The following is a 25,345-nucleotide window of genomic DNA, read 5'->3' on the forward strand; positions in this document are numbered from 1 at the left end:
TCCAGAGCTCAGGCAGCCCGCTGCTTAGCAACTGAGTAAACAGAGGGCCAGCCAAAGGGAGAGGTTCTAAAGTGATGGTTCATGGAGAAGCTCTGTCACTTAAAGCAACCCATTCTCGATGGATTACACATTCACTCATAATGAATATCTGAGTAAACAGAGATTCCCCTAAACACAGGAGTTTCCAGTTGACCAGAGGTGTCAGGGGGAGTTATAAGCAGAATAAGCCATAATTCTTGTGGGGCGATCTGGGGGCATCCTCCCTTCTCAGTTTCCATACTTTAACTGAATTTATGTAGAAAAAGGCAGGAAATGCCATTCATTTTTTAGAGCCAAACACAAGGATTAATTTAATAATAATCTATTTGCCATACAGGATATTTGGCCCTATTACAAGCTATTACAGGCAATAATATTGCAATCCCTGTTATAATGCTTTTAAATAAAAGCTAAGTATGCTCACAAAAACTTTAACTGATTGAATTACAACTTTGTTTTGTCATTTTATTGTAAATTTAAAAAAAAATCAAATGGCCTATTTACACAGAAAAAAGCATGGGTGGTGACTACTCAATCATTGCAGAACTGCACAAAATGCTACAGGTTTATTCTGTTGTATGCAAAGTAAGCACAAAAAAATCCCTCTAATTCACATGCTCTAAATATTCTAAGGCAAATATAGTCAATACTGTTTTTTTTTTTGTTTTGTTTTTTTTACTGCATTTCTGCAGAGCAAACATCAATATTTTGAGAAATACCTTCCTGATAGGGAAGGAAGTTTGACCCTGAGGAATGGAGGACAGTCACAAGGTTTGTGAACACATACACAAATGTAACAATTCTGAATGTTAATAACAAGTCTCAGGCTAAGTAGGTGTAATGATTAGGCTATTATTACAGAACAAACACTTCCTCAAATGAATGTTCTCAAATGCAAAGGCTTATTAAAGTAATTTGCAAGTTCTGTATTACCAGCAACAGCATGTCCATGCAAACTATACTAGACTTACTTACTACACACAGTTAGAGACTATAATAATAGACATACATACATCACTAATTTGAGTAACTTTGTCATTTTTATCTTATAAATATAAGCAATCTGTGATACCAGGGGGCGTTTTCTTCATTAGGGCGAGAGAGCGATGCTCCACCACAGATTTTTTTCAATCACATTCAACCACAGCACATTCAACCACAACGCTAGCTGTCACTGCTCTGTTTGTTCTGCCTCTGGATATAGGCTATAGTCCAGTCAGTGTCAAGTCACTGTCTTCGGAGTACCGCTCTCATAGACTTCCATTTAAAGACCTTTTTTTTCGAACTGCAGGCACTGCAGTGCAATCTCTATGGGTTCCGGGAGGGCTCGCCCTAACGTGCTTTCGTTATCATACGTAACCTTAAAGCTGCAGTCTGCGATTTTTCCTCTTTGTCGCCATCTCTTGTTTGAAACCTGCAATTGCAGTCATATGCGGAACAGTTATCTGTACGTGCGTTGTGCCTCGGCACAGCTCGTCAGCGCGGATGAATCTAATGCTTGCTGTCAGTCACCGCATCGGTGTGGATCACAGATAGAATCACAGATTCTCCGTCTTGAAAGTATGACCAATTTAAGAATTTTCACTGGAAAATATCATCTGAACAAGTGGAATGGAATCTCCAGTTGTCACTGATGATTGTCATTTGGATCTTTCTGGATTACAATCCACCATCAAAATGATAAGTTTAATTATTTCAGCTGCTGTGAGAAAAGGCTATGAATGATCCGCTACCAGCAGCATCCTCACGTGATAAAACCGACTAGCCTGGACTCCTTCCTTTCTGTTTACGAACGTGATGTAATGACGCACAGAGGAACTGCTGCATGCTCAAATTTCCCGCGGAAATCCACCATGTCGCTCTTATTATAAAACATTATTACAAGTTTACCGTTGTGAATCGAGACAAGATAAAGAGATAGTTTTGAACACTGGCTGGTTATGTACTTGCTCAAAAATGGATTTTGGATAATTTTTAACCAAGAAAAGTTACAGACTGCAGCTTTAACTTGTGCAGCGATTGGTGGAAACAAACATTCCTCTATTAATAACTTTTTAAGCTAAAGTGACATCCAATAATTTCCTCAGTGCATAACTTACATTTCAGACATATTCTCCATCTGTAAATGTTAGAAAGTCGATTTTGCTGTCAGGAATGGATCAGCCTTCTGCAATTGCTAAAATATTTGTTGAATATTTGTTTTTGTTGGCGAACATAAATGTGCCATATGTGGAATTTCGAACCTACAACTAAGTGTATTTTTATGATAGCACTAACTGTAAAGTGACTATTGTAGGGTAATCAAATTAGCCTAACAATTAGTCTGTGCTTTTATTTTTAGTGTATTTAACTTCTGCTTTAAAAAACATTTTGTTCTTAGATTGTAGTGTTACAATGTTAGAAATGTAGGCCTAATGTGATTTGACCCCTTTTTTGCACATAATATAGCATAGACTACACGGTTACATTCATGTTGGTTTTCATAGCCTTCAATATGAACATCGGCCCATCACTATATTGTTGAAAAGCCGTTATTTTGTTTTTTTTGACGCACAAAAAGGCCTCACTGAGCCATCGGATTTAATCAAAATATCTTATTTTGTGTTCCAAAGATGAATGAAGGCCTTACGGGTGTGGAACGACATGAGGGTGAGTAATAAATTACATTATTTTCATTTTTGGGTGAACTAACCCTTTAAAATGTTTGTTTTTTTGCACCCTTCCAAAATTTTTTAGCACCAGCCACCACTGGATACAACGGCCTTAAAAAACATACATGAAGCAATTTTACTCAGCACAAGAAGTCAGCCATGAACTAATTTTCACCTTTAAAAGTGGGCTGTCAAGGGAACACAAATAATAGCCAATGCCCTAGATTGAATATACAAAAAAATTTTTTTGCACCATCATGTCACTTAATATTTTCTGCAACATGACGAAATTAGCACTTCTCTCTATCTCTCATACACTGATATCATCCTGTGTAAGGGTCTTAGAAATAAAGCCCCCTCTCAGACCTCTTCCTTCTGTTGCCAGTAGTCTGGTGCGGCAGGTTCTATTTTTGACCCATGACCCAGTGTGAGGTGGTTGTAGAATGTTTGGCATGTCAAAGCAGGAGGCTCAGAAGGCCCAGACCTTCTGTGAAACCTCCGCACCCATTCTGCATTAACCACAACTTACTGTCAAACTCGTCCTATCAGCTTGGCAATGGACTCTTAGATCTAACACCTTCTGTATAGGTATTTTTTCATCACCATCTCTATGAGTCAGTTCTCAAACCAAAGTTCCTCAAAATAAGAAGCCACCATGCTGTTTTGTCATGTTCATTCACACATGAGTGGTCTCAGCACCTGTTGGGTCTGTAGAGAAATGAGCATGGGTGTTAAACTCATTAGCCAGCTGGAAAATAGGCTTCTGTTTTATGGCTGATGATGGTTTCGTGTTTCATCTCAATGGCAATAGGATTTAGCTTCTCAATGTGCCTAAAGGCCCATTCACGACAAGAGCAATAACCTTAAAGATAACTATATCGATAACTATATTTGCATCCACACCAACGGACAATAACTTTTTCATTATCCTAAGTGTACAATGCAGTTTAGTCATCTGCCGCTTTAAATGCACAAGCTCTCTAAAGGATTAGTTCACCCAAAAATGAAAATAATGTCTTTATTACTCACCCTCATGTTGTTCCACACCCATAAGACCTTGATTCATCTTTGGAACACAAATTAAGATATTTTGTTGAAATCCGATGGCTCAGTGAGGCCTGCATTCAAAGCAATGACACTCCCTCTCTCAAGATCCAGAAAGGTGCTAAAAACATATTTAAAACAGTTAAAATATGAGTGTGAGTTCAGTGGTTCGATTCGTAAAGCTCCGAAGCAGTGTTTTGAAATCGGCCCATCACTATATTGTTGAAAAGTCGTTTTTTTTTTTTTTTTTTTTTGGCGCACAAAAAGTATTGTCAACGCTTTATAATATTAAGGTAAAACCAATGAACTCACATGAACTGTTTTAAATAGGTTTTTAGTACCTTTCTGGATCTTGAGAGAGGAAGTGTCATTGCTGTGAATGCAGGCCTCACTGAGCCATCGGATTTAATCAAAATATCTTAATTTGTGCTCCGAATATGAATGAAAGGCTTACGGGTGTAGAACGACATGAGGATGAGTAATAAATTACATTATTTTCATTTTTGGGTGAACTAACCTTTTAAAAAAATTGTTCTGAAATCAATTCAAACAATATTGTTCCTCTGTGTTGTTATCGTATATAGCTGTGGTGTGGACTTTGCTATTCTCATAGAATTAGAACAATTATTAAAACTTTATCGCTATCAATAATATTAAAACTTTATTATTAAATTCTGAATTATTTATTATAAAACTTTATCATTAGTTATCATCCTTGGTGTGACCAGGCCTAAACACTGCAACTGTATTGAATTCCAGTTGTATTGTTCATGATGCCACTTTCTGGGAAGAAAAAGAAGAACATTTTAGTTTTAGCACTTATCAACCTTCTTACGTAATTATCAACGCAGTTAACCGATGTACTTCTTATTTCTTTGGTTTAGAAATAACCAATGTAGAGACAAAATGTAAATTGAGACCTGATTAATTGACCAGCCATTTTGAGAGGACACTGTCTGTGAATGCTTGACTAACAACTTAGAAAGAGCTGTAGATGAAACCTACGCAAGAACATTGTGCATTTGTCAAAAAATATGCGTCATGAATGATTGCTTATCAAGGCTGTTTAGTAAGAGTAAGTTCCTAAAAGGAAATGAGTAAAAAAAAAAACTGAAATTAAAGACACAGGCAATGTGACTATTACACACAGGCATGATGAGCTACAACTCTCAACTCAATCTGGCTATGGTGGAATATTGTCATTCACTTTTCCAGGTTCTTTTCCAAATTACAGCGAGTGGGAGCGACCAGACAACGCCAATTTTATTACTGCGCTATTTTATTACTTCAACACGTCGCCAAGTGTGAATTGGGAAACTATTAGTTAGTAGCGTAGTTTTGTGAAATTAAAAACATAATAAGAAAAAGAAAATGGTAAGTTTGACAAGTAACGTTATAATAAACATAAGACTAGTCTTTGTGGGAGTTTTAACAGACGAGAGCAGTGACGAAATCTTGTTGCTGGACTCCTCCGCCCCATGCCCGTTATGTTCGCCCTGAGAGCTCCTTTTATAGCATTTTACTGCCTTTATCACTTTGTCTTTAGCCATTCTACAATCTTCTACATAAAACATCTGTATTTAAAATAATTGCATGTTCAGCGAATAAGTCATAGCCTACCAGAAGTTATCAGTTCATTTGCGTTTCCGTAATGAAAATTAAGTCTACGATTTAAATTCCTGTTCATAACGGAAAACATGAAGGGTAAACAGTCCTCTTAATACCAAATACCAATGGCGGTTTCTCAGGCCAGACACAGGACCATCGCACAGAATGAATGACCACTTACCCAGAAGATGAAATTGAAGAAGAAGAGCATGTATTTGATACATTTCGTGCAGCCTTCAACGCCCATGGTGTCGGTTATTGGAGGGTCTTTTTAAAGCCGGTTAGCGAAGAAGTGTCTCGATGAAGCCGCTGTTACGCAGTGTTCGTGCAGACTGAACTCCAATCTCCGTGTGTGTTGCTGCTGCTGCTGCTGCTGCTTGGACTCAGACGACGTAAAAAAACGGGCAACACCCAGTTTCCTCCCCCTTAGAGAGTCCCCCTAAACAGAGCCAAATAACATCATAGAAACCGTGCAAAAATATTCATTATTAAATCAATGAGGAGATTACATACTCGCTCAGAATAGAATAGCTGCCTGATTAACGGATAATCATAAATCCTCTGAATTCAAGGTTCATCCAAATTATTGCTGAACATTTCGATTTTGATGCGCTTAAGTCACACCGCCTTTGAAATCGTTTTGGGATGTTAAAAATAACTATATCAATGCCCTTTGTTACAGATGGAAAATGTAAATAATGGCAAGGGATAAATTACACCGTCTAACACAGACATGTTTACAAGTCTCACTCATCCAGAATTAGTGAATGTCTCCATCTTGTGGCTGAAAAGGTAACTTTTAAACTGTGAAAAGTAAAGCTGGATTCACTGCAATAATCGTCACCACAGAAACTGTATGATAGCCTAACCTTTTATTAAGGAGCAAGACAAAGATAACTGTGTTATTTTGTGTTATTCTCACGTAAATAACAAGGCCATTATTATAAACATAATGATAAAATAGGCTACCATAAATCAAATACATTTTGATCCATATTTTCTATGCCCTTGTTTTAAATCAAATATAATGTTATTTATACCCTACACACTTATTATTGTAAGTACAAAATGCTATAATCACAAACATTTCCAGCAGTTAGCAGTATACGCATATAAAGAAGAACTTTGTGGAGAATATTTACAATCAATCAAGAAAGAAAGAAAGAAAGAAAGAACACTTTCTGCCACTAGATGTCAGTATTTCAATATAGGCCTACAGCATCACCACTAGAAAAGCTTAAAGGTGCCCTAGATTATGTTTTTAAAAGATGTAATATAAGTCTAAGGTGTCCCCTGAATGTGTCTGTGAAGTTTCAGACCAAAATACCCCATAGATTTTTTTTTATTAATTTTTTTAACTGCATTTTGGGGCATCATTATAAACGCGCCACTGCGGCCACTTTAAATCCCGTGGTCCACGCCCACAGAGCTCGCGCTTGCCTTGAACAGTGCCTTAAAGTTTACACAGCTAATATAACCCTCAAAATGGATCTTTACAAAGTGTTCGTCATGCATGCGGCATGCATGCGTCGGATTATGTGAGTATTGTATACTGTTATATTGTTTACTTCTGATTTTGAATGAGTTTGATAGTGCTCCGTGGCTAACGGCTAATGCTACACTGTTGGAGAGATTTATAAAGAATGAAGTTGTGTTTATGCATTATACAGACTGCAAGTGTTTAAAAATGAAAATAGCGACGGCTCTCTTGTCTCCGTGAATACAGTAATAACCGATGGTAACTTTAACCACATTTAACAGTACATTAGCAACATGCTAACGAAACATTTAGAAAGACAGTTTACAAATATCACTAAAAATATCATGTTATCATGGATCATGTCAGTTATTATTGCTCCATCTGCCTTTTTTCGCTATTGTTCTTGCTTGCTTACCTAGTCTGATGATTTGGTTGTGCACATCCAGACGTTAATACTGGCTGCCCTTGTCTAATGCCTTTTATAATGTTGGAAACGTGGGCTGGCATATGCAAATATTGGGGGCGTACACCCCGACTGTTACGCAACAGTCGGTGTTATGTTGAGATTCGCCTGTTCTTTGGAGGCCTTGTAAACAAATGAGATTTATATAAGAAGGAGGAAACAATGGAGTTTGAGACTCGCTGTATGTCATTTCCATGTACTGAACTCTTGTTATTTAACAATGCCAAGATAAATTCAATTTTTCATTCGAGGGCACCTTTAAGTCTCTAATAAATATATAGCCTACAGCCTATTTTAGACAACTTTTTTTGTCTGATTTCTACTAGATCCAACACTGAAATCAATCCTTAGCCTACTCCTTTTTTTAATATTAAAGGTTAAATCATAAAAACGGTTTGTGATACAAGAATCAATTTGATTGCTATTACAAGCATTAGACGAATGCTGAGGTTGTTTAAACATTCTGGCTGACAATCATAATTCCTACACTAAGGGTTAATGGGTTTCTGACAGTGGAGTTGATGCCCATGGGACCATGCATGTACCAAGAACCCACCATTGTGAGTGGACATTATCTATCCTTTGAAGCCTAATTGCTTTTCCTCCTCAACAGAACAGGATAATTTGGGATAAATCCCATTATGTGTTTTCTGAGATGAAGCATACTGTAATCTGCCTTTAAATTGTCAGGAAAGATGATTAGAAAAAGAAACAGATAACAGCAAAACATCAACTGAAAACAGACCAAGTGTCCAATAATGTGATTTCCTAATAAGTTTATGCACTTTGTTAAAAATAATGCATGATTTGAAGTTATTTTGATGCTTTTTAAAATTACAAGACCTGATTGGTTATCTGACATTTAATGGACTGATATTATTATACGTATTAATAAACAAATACATTCAAATTAGTGTTAGAAATTAACCTTTTTATTAAAATGATATATTTGCTCTCTATAATTTATTTTTATTTCAGGGTTGTATGAAAAGGCCCGTGCATTGTATGTCAAATAGCCTTTAAATACATTTTGAACAATTACAGCTGTTATGAATGAACTTCAAATACAGTCTATCTGCAAATAAATAATAAAATAAACAGACTTGTAAATTATTTTGGGAAATTGTCAGTCACATTTACACACAGCACATAGGCTAGGCCTGTGCTGTTTATTTCAGAGCTGATTTTATTTTATTTTATTCATGAAAACACTTCATATTATAGACAGGCCTACTGTACATTCAACAACAGTGAATTCATGTAAGCCATCTGGCAGCTTTAGGTTAGGATACAGTGTCTTCAGAAGCCAAATTTAAATCTGGGGTATTTCACCTTTTTTACCCCAAACCCTATTTGATTTCTGACCCTAAATCACATTTAATTTATTGTTTATTCTGGACTTCCAATTTAGCAAATATGTTTTGTATAACTACTGTGTAGTGTGTAAGCTATACTACATCTCACGAAGAGACCTGCAGAAACGAGATAATGAGGGAAAGCACAGCATGGCGCAGCGCTTTTGCAAGCTTTGTCTTCTCCATAATATTGCATGTCGCTCTGAATAGAGCTTTCCACCGTCTGAAACCATCCCAATATCTGATCTCGTGCACGCGTCGACTGAGCCACTCAGCAATTGCGCACGCGCGTCGGTGGGCTCTAGAGAAGGCTCATGTTGTCTCTCCGCAGGAATGACGAGTCTCGCTCCACTCTCATCGACAGGCACGCGCGGAAAATGAGAACATATTCATATGGTGGAAATAGAGAGGATACGATCAATTACTTCTAAACAAACACCGGAGGACCTCGCCAAACTGGACATTGTGGAGACAAAAGAAGGACCCCTCCTCTTCCACTTCAAAGCTGACGTCTCCTGTGTTAAGTATAGCTACACATCCAGTGGCAAAAACATTTTCTAGATGTGATGTCTGTCGTGTTTGTCAACAAACGGCTTCTGGTCTTGGGCATCTGGACTTGCTTTGAAGAAAACGACTGATGTCAGATCGAAAAAACGCTTAAAATGTGACCGTTTCCGTGTAGCCTCGATCCCTCCACTTTGTCGGATTTGAGGAGTCGTCTTACTGGGAATCAGGGCAGTGCACGTGTCTCGTTTTGGAGAGAGGGGAAAAAAGCGTGCGTCCTGGAGCTGTCCGTTCAGAACCACACACACACACACACACACACACACGCAGGCATTACTCTGCCACCAGCGGTGCACCACAAGCCATCAGCCTCGCACCTCATCTGGACCTGATGGTATGGAGCGCAGATTTATGACATTCTCTGCACGAATTTGTTTTGTTTAACGTCTTTATTTTCTAATTTTCTCTCGGCATCTGGAGGCAATCTCTTATTCACCTGACAAGAACATCAAACGCTCATGCACCGATTTGCTGCAGCTGAGTTGCCTTTGCGCACCTGTTTTTTCTGCGTTTATTCATTTCAGTGTCCTTTTTCCGTTGCCTAACAATTGCGCACATGTATCCTCCGGGTCTTTCAGCATTTTAATGCCTGGCCCGGGCTCGAGACATGCCTAAGCGACGAGATGGGCCAGGGCGACGAGAAAGACCGTGTTGTGATTAACGTGGGAGGGATTCGACACCAGACCTACCGCAGCACCCTGCGCACTCTTCCCGGCACTCGTTTAGCCTGGCTCGCCGAGCCCGATGCCCACAGTCACTTTGACTATGACGCCCAGATCGACGAGTTTTTCTTTGACCGCCACCCCGGAGTTTTTGCACACATTCTCAATTATTATAGGACTGGCAAGTTGCATTGCCCCGCTGATGTTTGTGGCCCTCTTTATGAGGAAGAGCTGGCCTTCTGGGGCATCGATGAGACAGATGTGGAGCCCTGCTGCTGGATGACGTACCGGCAGCACCGGGAAGCCGAAGAGGCACTGGACAGTTTCGGTGGAGGGCCAGCTGAAATGGGCAACGATGACATGGACACCGAAGTTTTGGGTGATCCAGGGGATGGAGACGAGGAACTTGAGATGACTAAACGCCTGGCCCTCGGCGACTCACCTGACGCCAAAGGTGCAGGGTTGTGGCAACGTTGGCAGCGTCGTGTTTGGGCTCTCTTTGAAGATCCATATTCTTCGAAATATGCAAGGGTGAGTTATGAACACGTTTTAAAGTGGCAGCCCTGTCTTTAGCCCACTATTCGTAACACATCTAAGCACATGTTGCATTGGATAAGAATAGCCTGTCTATATTAACGTTTTCTTGAGTTTATGTTATGAATTAGGCCTAATAAAAAAGTTGAGTTTGACGTAATGTTTTATTATCTCTTGAAAACGAACAGTGAAGCATATAAATATATATATTAACATTTAAAAACATTTGTCCGCCAAATCCAAGTCGTTATGGTTTAACCAACATGGAGGTGGCCATTTTGTCATGTGACAAGAAAAACATAAAAACAGAGAAGACCTCTTTAGTTGTGACCTTTTATTCCGAAGGTCAAATTAAGTGACCCCATAAGAAAATATACTCCATAAATCAGTTAAAATATATATTTAATCTTAAAAAAATATGTTGAAAATATTACGTTATTTATTGGAAAATAATCAAGTTGCATGTACATGTATTCAAGGTGCAAAGAAAGTATTTTATTACGTTTAACTTGATACTTGCAGTTATGCCATCATTCATTCAAAAAATTGTCATTAATTCAAAATGTTTATAGTTATAAACTATAGCTTGAAACCAAATACAAGTAACTTGGTGCATGTTTTAATACAGATTTTTAAGGGAATTATTTTTATAATTTATATCCTTATTTGAACCATGAAACACTATGCATTTTGATGTCACTTTCACGACCAATCTGCTAAAAGGCTAAAAAGCGGATCACTCTGTAGCTGTTGAAACAAACAAGAAGCAACTGTTCATCTATATATTTGACAATGTGTTTGACTGAATTATATTCCTTGCTTGCTATTCCTTGTTATTAGTGATAGGCCTATATCAAACTGAAGTGACTAAATTCAGTCACCCTGGGGAAAACATGTGCAGTCATTCCAGGCGTCTTGCATGTAGCATTGATCGACAGCTCCTCTGACTGCAATACTGCTGTTCCACGCGCCGTGAGATCCCTTCCCCGCCGCGGGCGTGCTCGTGCACAAATTAATCACTCTGGGAGAACATTAAAGAGAATACATCACGAAGCAAAGGCTTTTCTTTATTTATGTGCCCATGCTGCTTTGAGATAAGACACACAAGGCCGATAACATCATTCTGATCAGCAGGTCTGAGTGACAGCACTTGAGATGCTAGATGATTTAGTGTTACGTGTCAAGCATTAGTTTGGTCCTGTCAGACTTTTATAGTGGGCATTAGCTGTTGTAATGTGTAAGGTATTTGCCGTATGCTGTAGCTCAAACAGCAAGGCTCTAGCAAAGCCAAGGGCATGGTTTCGATTCCAGGGAATGCTAAAACTGATAAAATGTATACCTACCTTCAATGCGATTTAAGTTGATTTAGATAAAAGTGTCAGCTAAATCTGTTCAGTATGCAGTCTATTTATGCCAATTACAAGGCCAGTCTGATTTGGACAATTATGCGATTGTCCTGTTTGTTTTATGCCTGTTTAATAGGAGTAAAATGGACCAGGACCACTGCCAAGATCTGGGTATTGCACCCTAGGCTACAAGACACTGATAAACAAGTCAAGGAATGTCGATGTACAGTTAGAAGTAGAGTAGATTTATGTCAGGAATCAATCAATCAGATGAAATTTTTCTGTGATTAGACAACATTGAACTTCTCAAAGCCAGAGGCAAGGGTGATCAAAGTGTGCTATTACTAACAAGGGAGTATGCATTTTTTTGCAACAAGGAATATACAGTCAAACCAAAAATGACATTTTTTATATATTTTTACTAGTGGGTGCAGGACACTATAGTTCATTTATGTAAGTGAGGATAGCAAAATAAAGTAAACTGTGACATATTATACCCAAATATTCTTCATACAGTGGACTACCAGCACAAATGATAAAAATTTGGAACAAAAAATTATTCAGACACTTTGACCTGACCATGTTTTGCTTAAGTGTCATCTGACATAAGTTTGACTCTGAGATCTTGTCATATTGTATTACCATTTTTTTAAACTATAGTGAATAAATTGTATTAATGAATTAAATGTTCAAGGTGTCTGAATAAATTTTGGTTTGACTGTATATATACAATTAAAATACAAATAATCTACAAACAAGTGGTACCATATGGTCATATATTTGTATTGTTTGTAGATTATTTGTATTTTAATTGTAAACAATATTCCCAAAACATTAATTTATTTGATGTTATATTTAAAGATGACAGGTTTCCATCTTCACATTTTGTCAAAATATGCAGCAAATGTATGTTTCGTCATTTTTATTTCAGTTATTTCATTTGGATGATGAAAACACTCACCAACATTTTTTAATAATGTGGCACATAATATTGTTTTGGATATTAATAATTTAAATATTATTAATTTCTGAAAAATTATTTGTATATTGATTAATAATGTGGTAAAGTATTTGTGACCTGCTCTGAATCAGATCTGAGCAAGTCAGCCTTATAGCATTTTCAGCAATCAGTGAATCAGCTATTCAGCACATCTGAATTAATAATAAAAAAACAATGAGTCATGCATCTGAATGAACTGCAGGCTTTACCCAACACACGATGGACATGCCTCAGACATTCTTTATGTTTATTGTTCCTGCACGTGTGTGGGAGCATGGGATTGAGAGACAAAGACTTGAAAAGAGAGACAGAGTTGTTATCCTGTTGTCATCTGGCAGATGTTTGCACTGGTTCCCAAAGGCACCTGATATTTTCATGTCCTTGGCAGGCAAGATGCTGCTTTTTACAGTGTATGTCTTGGGAATAAGTTGTCATGGCAACGGTTTCAGAGCTCTGTCGAAACTGATGAAAGCTGGTCTTCCTCGGGAGATGTCAGGAACACGCGACAAACTTCTCTGGAGGCTTTTGGATGATGATTTGCTATGTACATGTTTGTCCCATGTGTCGGTGTTGTATTTCATCCAATTCCATCATTTAGTGTGCAGTTTTGTTTATCCAGTGACAAAATATATGCTAATATATGAATAAAACACTGGAATGAAATAAAAATATTCAAGGACATTAGAGAAAGTGAGAGTTGTTATTAGTTCCCAAAGGTTTACCTAGTTTGGAGGCTAAAAATGATTAACAAAATAGTTAACCAGGCTGTCTGGGTAAACACAAACCTCAACTTATACCACATATCATTCATATACCAGATGAATTATACAAACAACAAAGGCAGTTTTCTTAAAATGCAGCCCATACTCAGGTGTCTTCCCAGTTATGCTATGCGATATTCCCATAATATCCCATTCTCCCATGAGGCCATCTCGGCCATTACATGCTCCAGTGGGCCTTGCCTTGTACAACAACAGGAAAAGTGTTGGTAATTAATGCACTGGTCGATATGTGAATGCACCTGCTGGCTGATTCCTGGATGAGGGAATTGGCATGTCTCCCAGACTTCCTTCCAGGCTCTCCCAATGGAAGTCCCACCATTGTGGGACAGAGAATGGTTGCTGCTAGGGATTTATCTTGTTTTCTCATCACACTTGTCTTGTGAGAAACAAAGCACTTCTCACTTTCCCCCACTGTGGTTAGCAACAACTTTTTTAAACATAGATAAAAAAATAGTTAAATAAGAAGACTTTAGCTTTTTTCATGAGCAATATAATGAAAGATGGATTTATTTAGGAGATACATTTATTCCAAAGTAACTTGCATATAAAGGTAAAATCCAAAACAAGCAATGAATTATTAAAAGTGCTGCAATCCAAAATTTTAAGATGTAATTAGATGAGAAAAAGCTAGTTGCAGGTCTATATGGAACATTTGATTTAGTAAAAAAATACAGGTCATTGGGGTTGTAAAAATACAGATCCAGTTAAAAGCTTTTAGTGGAACAAGAAAGTATCAGCGACACCTACAGCTGTTTAGGATAAACAGTAAGATTTAATTTCTGATTGTACAGCATAAAAAAAAAAATACATGGAAATAACTTGAATATGCGTCATGTGCATACTGCATATGGGAATTAAAATCACAATAAAAAAGAAATAATGACAGATCTTTTCTTCTGTATTGTGACATATGTCAAAGTGTAACTAATTATCAAAAAGGAAAAAATTAAGGGCGAGGATTTGGTTCTATCCATTAGTTGTTGATTGGTTTTTGAAATGTGGGTGTTGGCCTCAAAAATGAACGGAAATGGAAGTTTGCAGTCATTTCAGGAGGGGAACTGGTTTAAATGGACTAAATGATTGGAGAAGTCCTGCAGAGAAGTCTGTCAGTTTTCTCTTTGTCATGATGTACAGAAAATCTGACTCCATGCTGTCCTGCAGGTCAGGCATTCCAACTGTCTTTTTCATTTTTTTCTGTTTTGGCCTGGCCGTGTTGAGTTTGTCTCAGTAAGATCACATGACCTCCCACCTCCGAATCTTGTTTCTTTACCTGCAGAGAGGGAGGATTCACACATTATCACCTTCACCTCAACACCTTGACTCCCTCCTGCCCCGACCCTCTCACCCACTGTTCCGATACTGTCACAAACATAGAGCAGAAAGCACTTTCCTGCCTCTCCACACTAAATCACTACAACACTGTCCTACATGCCCCTTGGCAGATCTCGAAACAGCCTAATTAGGAACAAAACAAGTTCTTAGATGCCTTGTTTTTGCTAATAGAGCGTCATTTGAATGGATCATGACTGGCTCTGCATACAGTTCGTAACAGAGAAATGTTTAAAAAGAAATTAGTATAGAAGGTGATGGGGTATGGACATAGAGTGTTGGGGCAAACTTTCATTTTAAACTTGCGTAGCATGAAATCTGAAAGATGCTCATCAAATTCATCTTGTTTGCCATCATTTGCCATTAAAAGAGGGTTTAGGAATCATTTGGGAGAGGAAACCCACCACAGAACCAACAAAGTTGACCAGATTAACTGTTATCATGACTTTCAATAATTAAAATGTTTATCAAAAAGACAGGGCTCTTCAATTATGTTCTTGCATGGGCCGCAGATGAAAATTTAAGAGGATCAAGCATTTTCCAAAGTCAATTTAATTTTTTTTTTCTTTTACAAAAATATTAAAACTGAGAAAAAATATTTAAAAAATATGGGTATATGTTTGAGAATATTAATCCACAAGGAAATATCCATCGTAGAGTACACAGAACTATACAGTGTTACGTGTTACAGTTTTTCTATAACCATCCCAATCACTGAGGATAATTCTTCCTTTGTCCTGCAAATATTGCACATTTGGATAAGACACAATTGAAAGCGCCTATGTGCTAGTTCATATTTAAAAAATAATGTCGCTGAAATCTGGCCAGAAATGTCTTAAACATGCTTGGCTAGGTCCAGATCAGGAACAAAGGACCACTAACTGATGGCAACTGAATGGTACTGAGCTCACCTTTGACTTCTCTAGTCACAGAAAAATATACACTCACCAAAGGTTAAACACGTCAAATCAAATGACAATAGTTTTTTGTACCTTTTACATAATCATTATAATGTGCACAATAATGTATTGTGCTGTTTGGTCACATTACAAGTCAAGCACACCATCTGTTATAATAAACTGGGTGTTTTTGTTCAGGCCAAGTTGCACACTGTGTGTGCTTTGCTGGGTCTACCAGGGCTCCAGAAGCTTGGACAGAGAATGTTTAGGTATATAACAGGTCCCTCTGTGTGTTATTTGTTGTTCCTTTATGCTGAGTCATTAATCATGGCTGTGATTTAAGTGGAAAGAGACTTAACTGATGCCTGGTCCAGCTTTTAAACTGAACACATCAGCTAAATCTGAAGATTTCTGCTACCTGTGTCTTTCATAGGACAAAAAACTCTCTAAAGGGTTAGTTCACCCAAAAATGAAATTTCTGTCATTAATTACTCACCCTCATGTTGTTCCACACCCGTAAGACCTTTGTTCATCTTCGGAACACAAATTAAGATATTTTTGATTAAATCCAATACGTTTTTTTTTTTATCCTTCATAGAAATCAACGCAATTATCACATTCAAGGTCCAGAAAAGTAGTAAAGACATCGTTAAAATAGTCGAGATGACTACAGTGGTTCAAACTTAATGTTATTAAGTGATGAGAATACTTTTTATGCACAAAAACAAAACAAAAATAACAAATGTATTCAACAATTTCTTGTTGAATTTCTCTCCCCTGTCATTCTCCTGCACTGTTTACATTGTATAGACGGTGCAGGCTTCCGGGATCTACGTCAGAATGCCGACTCAGTATTGGCCGATGCTGTACATGTGAGCATCACAACGCATACATGTGCTGCTGATGCAGGAGCCGGCCAATAGTGAGTCAGCGTTCTGATGTAGAACCTGGAAGCGCTGCAACATAAACAGCATAGGAGACTGACACGGAAGAGAAGAAATTGTTGAATAAAGTCATTATTTTTGTTTTGTTTTTGCGCACAAAAAGTATTCTCGTCGCTTCATAACATTAAGGTTGAACCACTGTAGTCACGTTGATTATTTTATTGATGTCTTTACTACCTTTCTGGACCTTGAATGTGGGAATTACATTGCTTTCTATGGAGGATAAAAAAACTCATTTCATGTCGTGAGGAAAAAGCCGTTTTCAAGTTGAATATACAAAGCTTCTAGTGTCAAACACTTCCAGGTATTTTAGCTGTACAAAAACATTCCTTTATGCTGCATAATGTTACAAACTGATATTCGTTTAAATTTATTACAGTAATCATAAACGTGCTGCATAATCGTGCATTTAGTTAACTTAGATATTCTTCTAGTTATTTACCTGTTTCAGCCAATGATTCAGAAGTCTCACACTTTCACAGGAAATAGCTTACTTCTGCTTTGAAAAATAAGGTGGATAAGTGCTGGAATATTTCAAGACAGAATAAGAAATTGGGAACATATTCGTAATAGAGCATTTTGGTACACACTTAAGTGGATTTATGTAATATGTTTTTTTTTTTTTTTATGTAATGTATAAGTCAGCATGAAAAATTGAAACAGGACTGGAAGAGGTTTCCCAATCCCTGAATTCATTTTTATTTAATAGAACACTTTTCTTTGGCCTTGTGGCCACAGGCACATTTCTTTCTTTCTCCTTAGTAATTATTCCCCTCTCTGTTACTTTTAGTGAGTCATTTGTTTACATGCTCATTTTCATTATTATGGTACAGTTCTTCTCTTGGAGACAGTATTCCAAGACATCGGACGTTAGCACCGACAGCCATGGAATGATTAGAGGGCAAGGCTTGTAATAAGACAGACCTATTCCTGTTGTGAGACGTCTTACCCTTCTCTCATCTGAACTGGCAGCTGATCCTTGGAGTGAGACTCGCACAGATTCTTGCTATATAAATGCAGAACAGAAGTCAGCCCCAGAGGAAGCCTACGGTGATTAACGTTAATTAGACTGCAGTAGCAGAGCAGAGCCCAGACCCCCTTAATTACCGGAGAGAGTGGAGTACCTTGACACAGCATGCATGCCAACCTCTGGCTCATTCCACTCAACATGATCTGCTGTGAAAGGGACAGAGTAAGGTAATCCTTATCTATAGCAAAAACAGGTTCAAATTACCTAACCAATCAGCAAGGGCCTATATATATATATATATATATATAAACAGTTTTCAGCATCCCTCCACCACCCTGTCTCCTCACACTTGCCTGGTTGCTATCCTAACCAGAGATACGGGAGAAGTATTCTGGGTTCAAGCCAAAATACAGAGCATAGATTATTTGTAAGTGTGAACTCATGAAACACAAAAAAGCAAGGCAACATGTACTGTAATATACAGATTCTGCTGTCCCATTCCTCATAATTTTTAGGACACCCTTTATTTTTGACTACCCCCACCATCTCTCCCAGTTCTGTCTATGAGGAGTAAGTAGAGCAGGACACCCTTTTAAAAAGCTGCAGAACAGTGGCTCTAGAGACCCAGCAACTGTGAATAGCCTTGATACCATGAGCCATGAGAATTAGGTGATAGATGTTCAAACTGGGGCACCCAAATGCGAAGAGTTCTGGTTTTATGGTGGATTTTGCTCAAAGCAGGTGGAGCATTTAAGCTCTAGAGGATTTTGCTCCTGTGCTCACAAACAGTTTTAAAGGCATTGTTCCACCAAAAATACACTTTCTGTTATTTACTCACCCCCATGTTATCCCAAACCTTTATTACTTTCTTTTTTATGTGCAACACAAAAGATATTTTAAAAGTCAGTGGGGTCCAAATAACAATGGATATATTTTAGGGCTGTTACAATACATTGATTTAGATCAATGATCTGATCAAATGATATATTTATAAGATACACTAGAGGATTTGTTTGGTTATAAAAAGATGTCAAATTGTCAAACTTTTAAAAATTTCTTTGGATAAATGTTTTTTTTTTTTTTTTTTTTTTTTCAACAACTGGAGTACCTCATTGTGTGTATATCCTAATTTGATTACTAGATTTGCACATTTAACAGATGTCACTGTTATCTCATTGCACAAGCCTAATTATGAGCTCTCATTAGGTGATTGATGATCTTGTGTGATATTTTCCATCATTTATTTTTCTATATTATTTAAAATACTAAAATTATTTATTTATTTATTTTATCAGGCCCCTGAATCAAATCATATCATGGCATGTTTTGAGGCATCAGCAAATATCATATTGCTGACTAGGAGACCGTTCCACCACGTCCCAAAGGTGCTCTATTGGATTGAGAGCTTGTGACTGTGGAGGCCATTTGAGTTTATTGAATTGTCATGTTCAAGAAACCAGTTTGAGATGATATGAGCCTTGTGACATGGCACATTATCCTGCTGGAAATAGCCATCAGATAATGGGTACACTGTGGTCATAAAGGGATGGACATGGTCAGCAACAATACTCAGATAGGCTGTGGTGTTTAATCGATGCTCAGTTGGTACTAAGGGGCCCAAAGTGCGCCAAAAAATTACCCTCCACACAATTACACCACCAGCACCAGCCTAAACCGTTGCTTTAGGACAGAATGGATACATGCTTTCATATTGTTTACGTCAGTTTCTGACCCTGCCATCTGAATGTTGCAGCAGAAAGTGAGACTCATCAGACCAGGCAAGGCAACACTTTCCAGTCTTCTGTTGTCCAAGTTTGGTGAACATGTGTGAAATTGTAGGCTCAGTTTCCTGTTCTTAACTGACAGTAGTGGCACCTGGTGCACCCTGGGGGTAAGCAGATAAACATCAAATTTTCATTTTTGGGTGAACTATCCCTTTAAATGAAGGCATTTAAGTAGCTTTTATAAATGTGCCTTAGAAAAAAAACAAAAAAACAAACAAACATGCATTTTAGTCTGGGACTAGACTTAAGCCTTGTCTGTGAAACCGGGGTATAAAATTAATTTTTGGGGCAAGTTCCTTGGAGTACCATGCAAGTTAATCAGAATGAGTTGCACTTTATGTCCATGGTCAATGGCTTTGCCCGTGTCATTGTTGTGGCATAGATTTTTTATCTCTTCTCTGTATTCAGATAAAATATTGTTGCTGCTGTTTTGGTTGAGTGAATATAACCTTGCTTATTGACTGAAAAACAGACAGCTGGCTCTGCCTCAATAAAGCACACAACGTTGTGGTCAACAGTGGTCTGACTAATCTGCAAAGGAAGCAGAACAGTCAGCATACCATAAAGTCCATTAAAAAGAAAGGTATCAGTTATCTTCTCTTGTTTACCCAAATGCCTTTCGGCTATATGCATAATAAGCCACCCCTCAATAGCCATTAGAACATTAATTTCTGTGAGGCTGACAGGTGGCTGAATCTGAATGACCAGTTCATGCACTGTTGAATGGCTTTGTCAGCACAAATGTTTACCTGTGATATTGATTCTTTTCTTTTTCCATATTCAAACAGATGAATTACCCCTGCTGGACAATTTGGGTTGAGAATCATGTTAACCCATTGTTTGCGGTAGTCACAGAAACAAAGGTAGAAACTCTCTCAGAACAACAAACAGTGGTCCGACTAATAGAGTGCACTAAAAAGAAAGGTATCAGGTATCTTCCTGTTTTCACAAACAAGCTGCCATGTTTCTCGCAGTGAAACCACTTTTCCAGCCCCTCCTCCAGTACTTTATACCCCAAGCTCTCACTGTGTGCTTTGTTTTAAGCTCTGCTTAATGTGTTGTTCTATTCTGGGATGTCCCTTCAGGATAAAATAGGATTTTAAATTTACCATGAATTCAATGGCTACATTTTAAAGGTGCCATCGAACGTTTTTTTACAAGATGTAATATAAGTCTAAGGTGTCTGTGAAATTTCAACTCAAAATACCCCATAGATTTTTTTAATAAATTTTTTTAACTGCCTATTTTGGGGCATAATTAGAAATGCACCGATTCAGGCTGCGGCCCCTTTAATTCCTCACGCTCCCCACCCCTGGAGCTCGCGCTTGCCTTAAACAGCATAAACAAAGTTCACACAGCTAATATAACCCTCAAAATGGATCTTTATAAGTGTTCGTCATGCATGCTGCATGCATACATCAGATCACATCTGAACGAGTTTGATAGTGGCTAACGGGCTAAAGCTAACATTACACACTGTTGGAGAGATTTATAAAGAATTAAGTTGTGTTTATGAATTATACAGACTGCAAGTGTTTAAAAATGAAAATAGCGACGGCTCTCTTGTCTCCGTGAATACAGTAATAAATGATGGTAACTGTAACCACATTTACAGTACATTAGCAACATGCTAACGAAACATTTAGAAAGACAATTTACAAATATCACTAAAATTATCATGATATCATGGATCATGTCAGTTATTATCGCTCCATCTGCCATTTTTCGCTATTGTTCTTGCTTGCTTACCTAGTCTGATGATTCAGCTGTGCACAGATCCAGACGTTAATACTGGCTGCCCTTGTCTAATGCCTTGAACATGAGCTGGCATATGCAAATATTGGGGGCGTACATATTAATGAGCCTGACTGTTACGTAACAGTCGATGTTATGTTGAGATTCGCCTGTTCTTCGGAGGTCTTTTAAACAAATGAGATTTATATAAGAAGGAGGAAACAATGGTGTTTGAGACTCACTGTATGTCATTTCCATGTTCTAAACTCTTGTTATTCAACTATGCCAAGGTAAATTCAATTTTCCATTCGATGGCACCTTTAAATGAACACTGCTATAGACTTTTTTTTTATAGACTAAAATTAACTTTTTTTCTGATTTAGAAAAAGTGCAGATTTTATGCAAAGTTCAAGTTACCTTAAAGCTACATTTTTTACAGTAAAATATCCAAAAACCACTCAGCCAGTGTTATATATTTTGTTCTGTTGAGTACTTCAAATATCCCAAATGTTTCCAACTATTTGTAAATCGTGAGAAAATCGTGATTTTAACCAAGGATATGGGAGTCGCCTGTCAATGGCGTCATATCCGTGTTACCCTCGGTTTCCGGTTTTATTTTGTAGAAACCATGGAAACACTAAAGACGCTTTAATATATTACATGTTTTATTAGACAAGGGAACAGCTGTTTGGTTACATTTGTAGACAGAAATCAAATTATTGTTATATAGCTCAACATGTTTAGTCTTATTGTTTAAATCTAGTTTTCTTGATTTTCCGAGAGTACCATGCTTTGACCATGCCTCAGAGAAAAACACTATTTTGTCAAGTAGCTAAATAATACAGCATTTCCTCCATCACATAATACGTTTTAAAATTAATTGCATGCCATTTATCAACACAAGCCACCCAGCATTTATTATTATGATATTCTAAAATCGAGCAGTGTGCAACAAGTGTCTCACAGCAGCAGAGTAACGTCATAACATCATTTTCAACACACACAAATGTCTCTAATATGATAAACAGCGCTGTGTTACCTCGTACGCTTGACCCGAAGAAGCGGCTGCGGCGACTGCATAATAAAATATAAGAAAATAAATATAATATAATATAATAAAAGTTCAGCTGATCGCGAGGCGTGTGTTGCGTTTGTCTTTCATTAGCAATCTCTCCAGCAGTCTCGTTCAGCTCCAACATCAACTGCAACTGCAACTCCAACTGCTTCCTACTACAGTAATGTTAATAATCTCATCCATGAACATGATTTCTGCTCGAGTTCCGTCCTGATTCTTTTCCACTAGCTGTGAGGTGAAGACGACATCTCCCAAGATTCCGCGCTCAAACTTGGCGTCATCAAGCTATTCCTTTGTTTTGAATAGGCAACCTCTAGTGGTGAAAAATGTACATACTGTAGTTTTAATAAACATATTTGCTTGTTTGAATTATTAAGATACAGTATTGAACTGTTGTTGTCAAGTAAGCTTCATTCATAATGCTTCCTCTGTTGTACACCTGTGCACCCTCTAAACTGTCTAAACTGTCTAAGCTGCACTCTCACAGTTGACTGCCATCTTCTTTGTTTTGACAACATTACATTATTAACAGAAAATCAACTTTTAAAATTTGTGAATCGTTTAGAATCGGTAGAAGATAGAATCGCGATTCAAATGTGAATCTGTTTTTTTCACCACACCTACTGTTTGCTGAGATGGACCTGTGTTTTATACCTTTATATGCAGTTGGTGATTTTGCACGTGGATAAATATAGATATTTAGAAAGTGATGTGTGCTCAGTTGTGTAGATACGAGTTGCCCCATTAATAATCGTTTGGACAATGCTGTTGTCATTGTGATCTAATGGTGATAACATGAACAAATTCAAACTTGATGTATGAAGTATTCAACCCTGGTTAATTAACTGACTGACTTCAAAATCTGTTTACTGTGGATGTTAATTTTGAATAGTGTGTATACTAGGGGTGCAACGGTTCAAATTATTCAAGGTTCGGTTTGTATCTGTTACGTATGTGCAGTAGAGATGAAGCAAAATACGGAAATCCATAATATACGGGCTTTATTAATAATCCAGGAACAGAGAGACAGCTTCACATACATGTATCAAACAATATAACAGACAAGGAGTGCAGGGAGTGAGTCCAACTTAAAGGGAGTGCTGACGAGGACAAACAGGTGCTGGGAATCCGGGAAGATGGTGGAAAGACTGATGAGGGAAGTGCAGACAGGTGTGAAGAACAGGAGGATGCTGGGAACTGGAGTCCGGGAAGCGTGATTGTAACAGCATCACAGTTTTAGGGTCACGGTTTTGGTGTGGTTCGGTATGTGCTATGTTCAGGGAAAAAAGGACTATTGTCAAATAAAAATAAAGAAAATAAAAACAAATAATCAAACTACAAGCAACAGCACAAATAAATACAGTAGAGCAAAGATACAAATAAAATAAACAGTGCTTTACAGGTTTTTAAGGTATCAACAGTAGTTTTCAGGTCCAGAAACTGAATAAAGTAATCAAATGTAAAACATCATTGAATGTAATCTTCACTGTATAAATTAAATAAAAATTAATCATTATTAATTATTATAATTAAGTTACAAAAGCTATTCCGTCAAGAGTAATGAGTGATTTCCTTGTCCTGGTTTTTTATTGTTTGATTAACATTAAAAACATTCAGACAGCAGGAATATTAGGCTGCTGTCACTTTAAGACATAATGACCGAATCCAGTACACTGATACTGAACACATGCGTTCTTTCTCGAGTGTTCTTTCTCAAGTTCACTTAAGACATAACCTACTGTTTGAGACTTGAAAGAGAACTCAGTGTTTGCGCACTGTACACGCACTTCCGTGTGCATGCTTCAGATTAGTGCACAAAATGTTTTGCACTCAAATGTTTAAATTAGCAAGGCTTAAATGAGTTTATTTTAAACACAGATAGCAAGGTGTGCTGTTCAGGTCTTACCTGCGCTCAGCCTTTATTGCTTCAGTAAAGCGATCCTGGAACAACATTCCAATCAACCAATCAGATTTGAGGGACAAGTTTACCATTTATGTCAAGTTTAGGCTTACAACCTGGGTTAGGTGCTTCCACAACAGTGTTATTCAACTATCATTTCCCTCTGATTTTAGGGATAAGTTATGGGTAGGGTTAGGTTTAGGGGTTGGGAAAAGGTTAGGACTAAATTTTCGGATAGGAATGTTGTTCCAGGATCAACAAAATGTGTTGATCCGGGAACATGTCTTACTTGGCAAAATCACGGTGACCGACAAGAAACAGAGACAGGAAATTAGTTTGTGATTTTGCATCCTGCTTCTGTTTGCATACTTTTTAAACGACAAAGCACATTTGCACTTAGTAGCGGTGGGTTTCACTCTTGGATCAATATCCAGAGCTTTTAAAAAGACAGGGTGTGTCCCTGTATACTGCACGCAATGAGCAAGAACAGGCATCTTTACACATTTACAAATTAAATTCTGTATTGACCTTCGGTAGCCCCACCCCTTTTCAGTGCTGCATTCTGTCTTCTGGTTTGTATTTCCACAGCATGAAGGTAAGATCTTACACCATTATGAATGAACCTTTCCTATTAAAATCTTCCCGCCTTTAAACATTACAATGCTCATGATAACTTTCGTAAACTCTACAATAAGTAAATCCACTTCACCAGCTAATTACTCTTCAACAGCGATGCCATAGAATTATACAGTACTACCGCAAAAATGAAAGTTCAAAGACAAAATTCTGAAGATGGCATTCGCTTCTTTCTCTGGCGCATAAGGTCTATAAAGACGCAATGCTGCATCTGTAGGTGTACCAAAGCAAGCATCTGACTCACTTCATGACCTAGTATTAGAGGCAGCTCAAATTATAATTTCACCCCATTCAAATATGTAATCCAACCCCAAATTCACGCTATTGGTTGAGCCAGTGTTCTTTCATCCCCAGCAGGTCACTCAAACAAATAAATTACAATTCTGATTGATGTAGAAATTTCACACTTCACCTTTAAGCATGTACATATCATACAGTAATGCTCCTTTCATATTCAAAAGTATCTTTCGAACCACTCTGCTGCTAGCCATGAATGCAGAAAACCCAACAAACACAGAGAACCCAACAAACCAGATGAAAGAGTGT

General features: G+C 37.7%; 2 protein-coding genes across 6 annotated transcripts in view; one reads left to right on the forward strand and one right to left on the reverse strand.

Moving 5' to 3' along the window:
• Positions 1 to 5,766, reverse strand: part of cd81a (CD81 molecule a) — a 32,540-nt gene extending 26,774 nt beyond the window's left edge. The window contains exon 1 of the mRNA XM_048184446.1: positions 5,524 to 5,766. Within this exon, the coding sequence (XP_048040403.1) occupies positions 5,524 to 5,589 (66 nt within the window). The 5' untranslated portion in view covers positions 5,590 to 5,766. The remainder of the gene's footprint in view (positions 1 to 5,523) is intronic.
• A 2,541-nt stretch (positions 5,767 to 8,307) lies between these two features.
• Positions 8,308 to 25,345, forward strand: part of kcnc1a (potassium voltage-gated channel, Shaw-related subfamily, member 1a) — a 55,621-nt gene continuing 38,583 nt past the window's right edge. The window contains exon 1 of one of the 5 annotated variants that reach the window (XM_048184450.1): positions 8,308 to 10,397. In XM_048184450.1, the coding sequence (XP_048040407.1) occupies positions 9,828 to 10,397 (570 nt within the window). In that variant the 5' untranslated portion in view covers positions 8,308 to 9,827. The remainder of the gene's footprint in view (positions 10,398 to 25,345) is intronic. The other 4 variants (XM_048184448.1, XM_048184452.1, XM_048184447.1 and 1 more) reach the window with 4 other exon arrangements.

This window comes from Megalobrama amblycephala, linkage group LG3, assembly GCF_018812025.1.
Source record: "Megalobrama amblycephala isolate DHTTF-2021 linkage group LG3, ASM1881202v1, whole genome shotgun sequence".
In the NCBI taxonomy this organism is placed as follows: Eukaryota; Metazoa; Chordata; class Actinopteri; order Cypriniformes; family Xenocyprididae; genus Megalobrama; species Megalobrama amblycephala.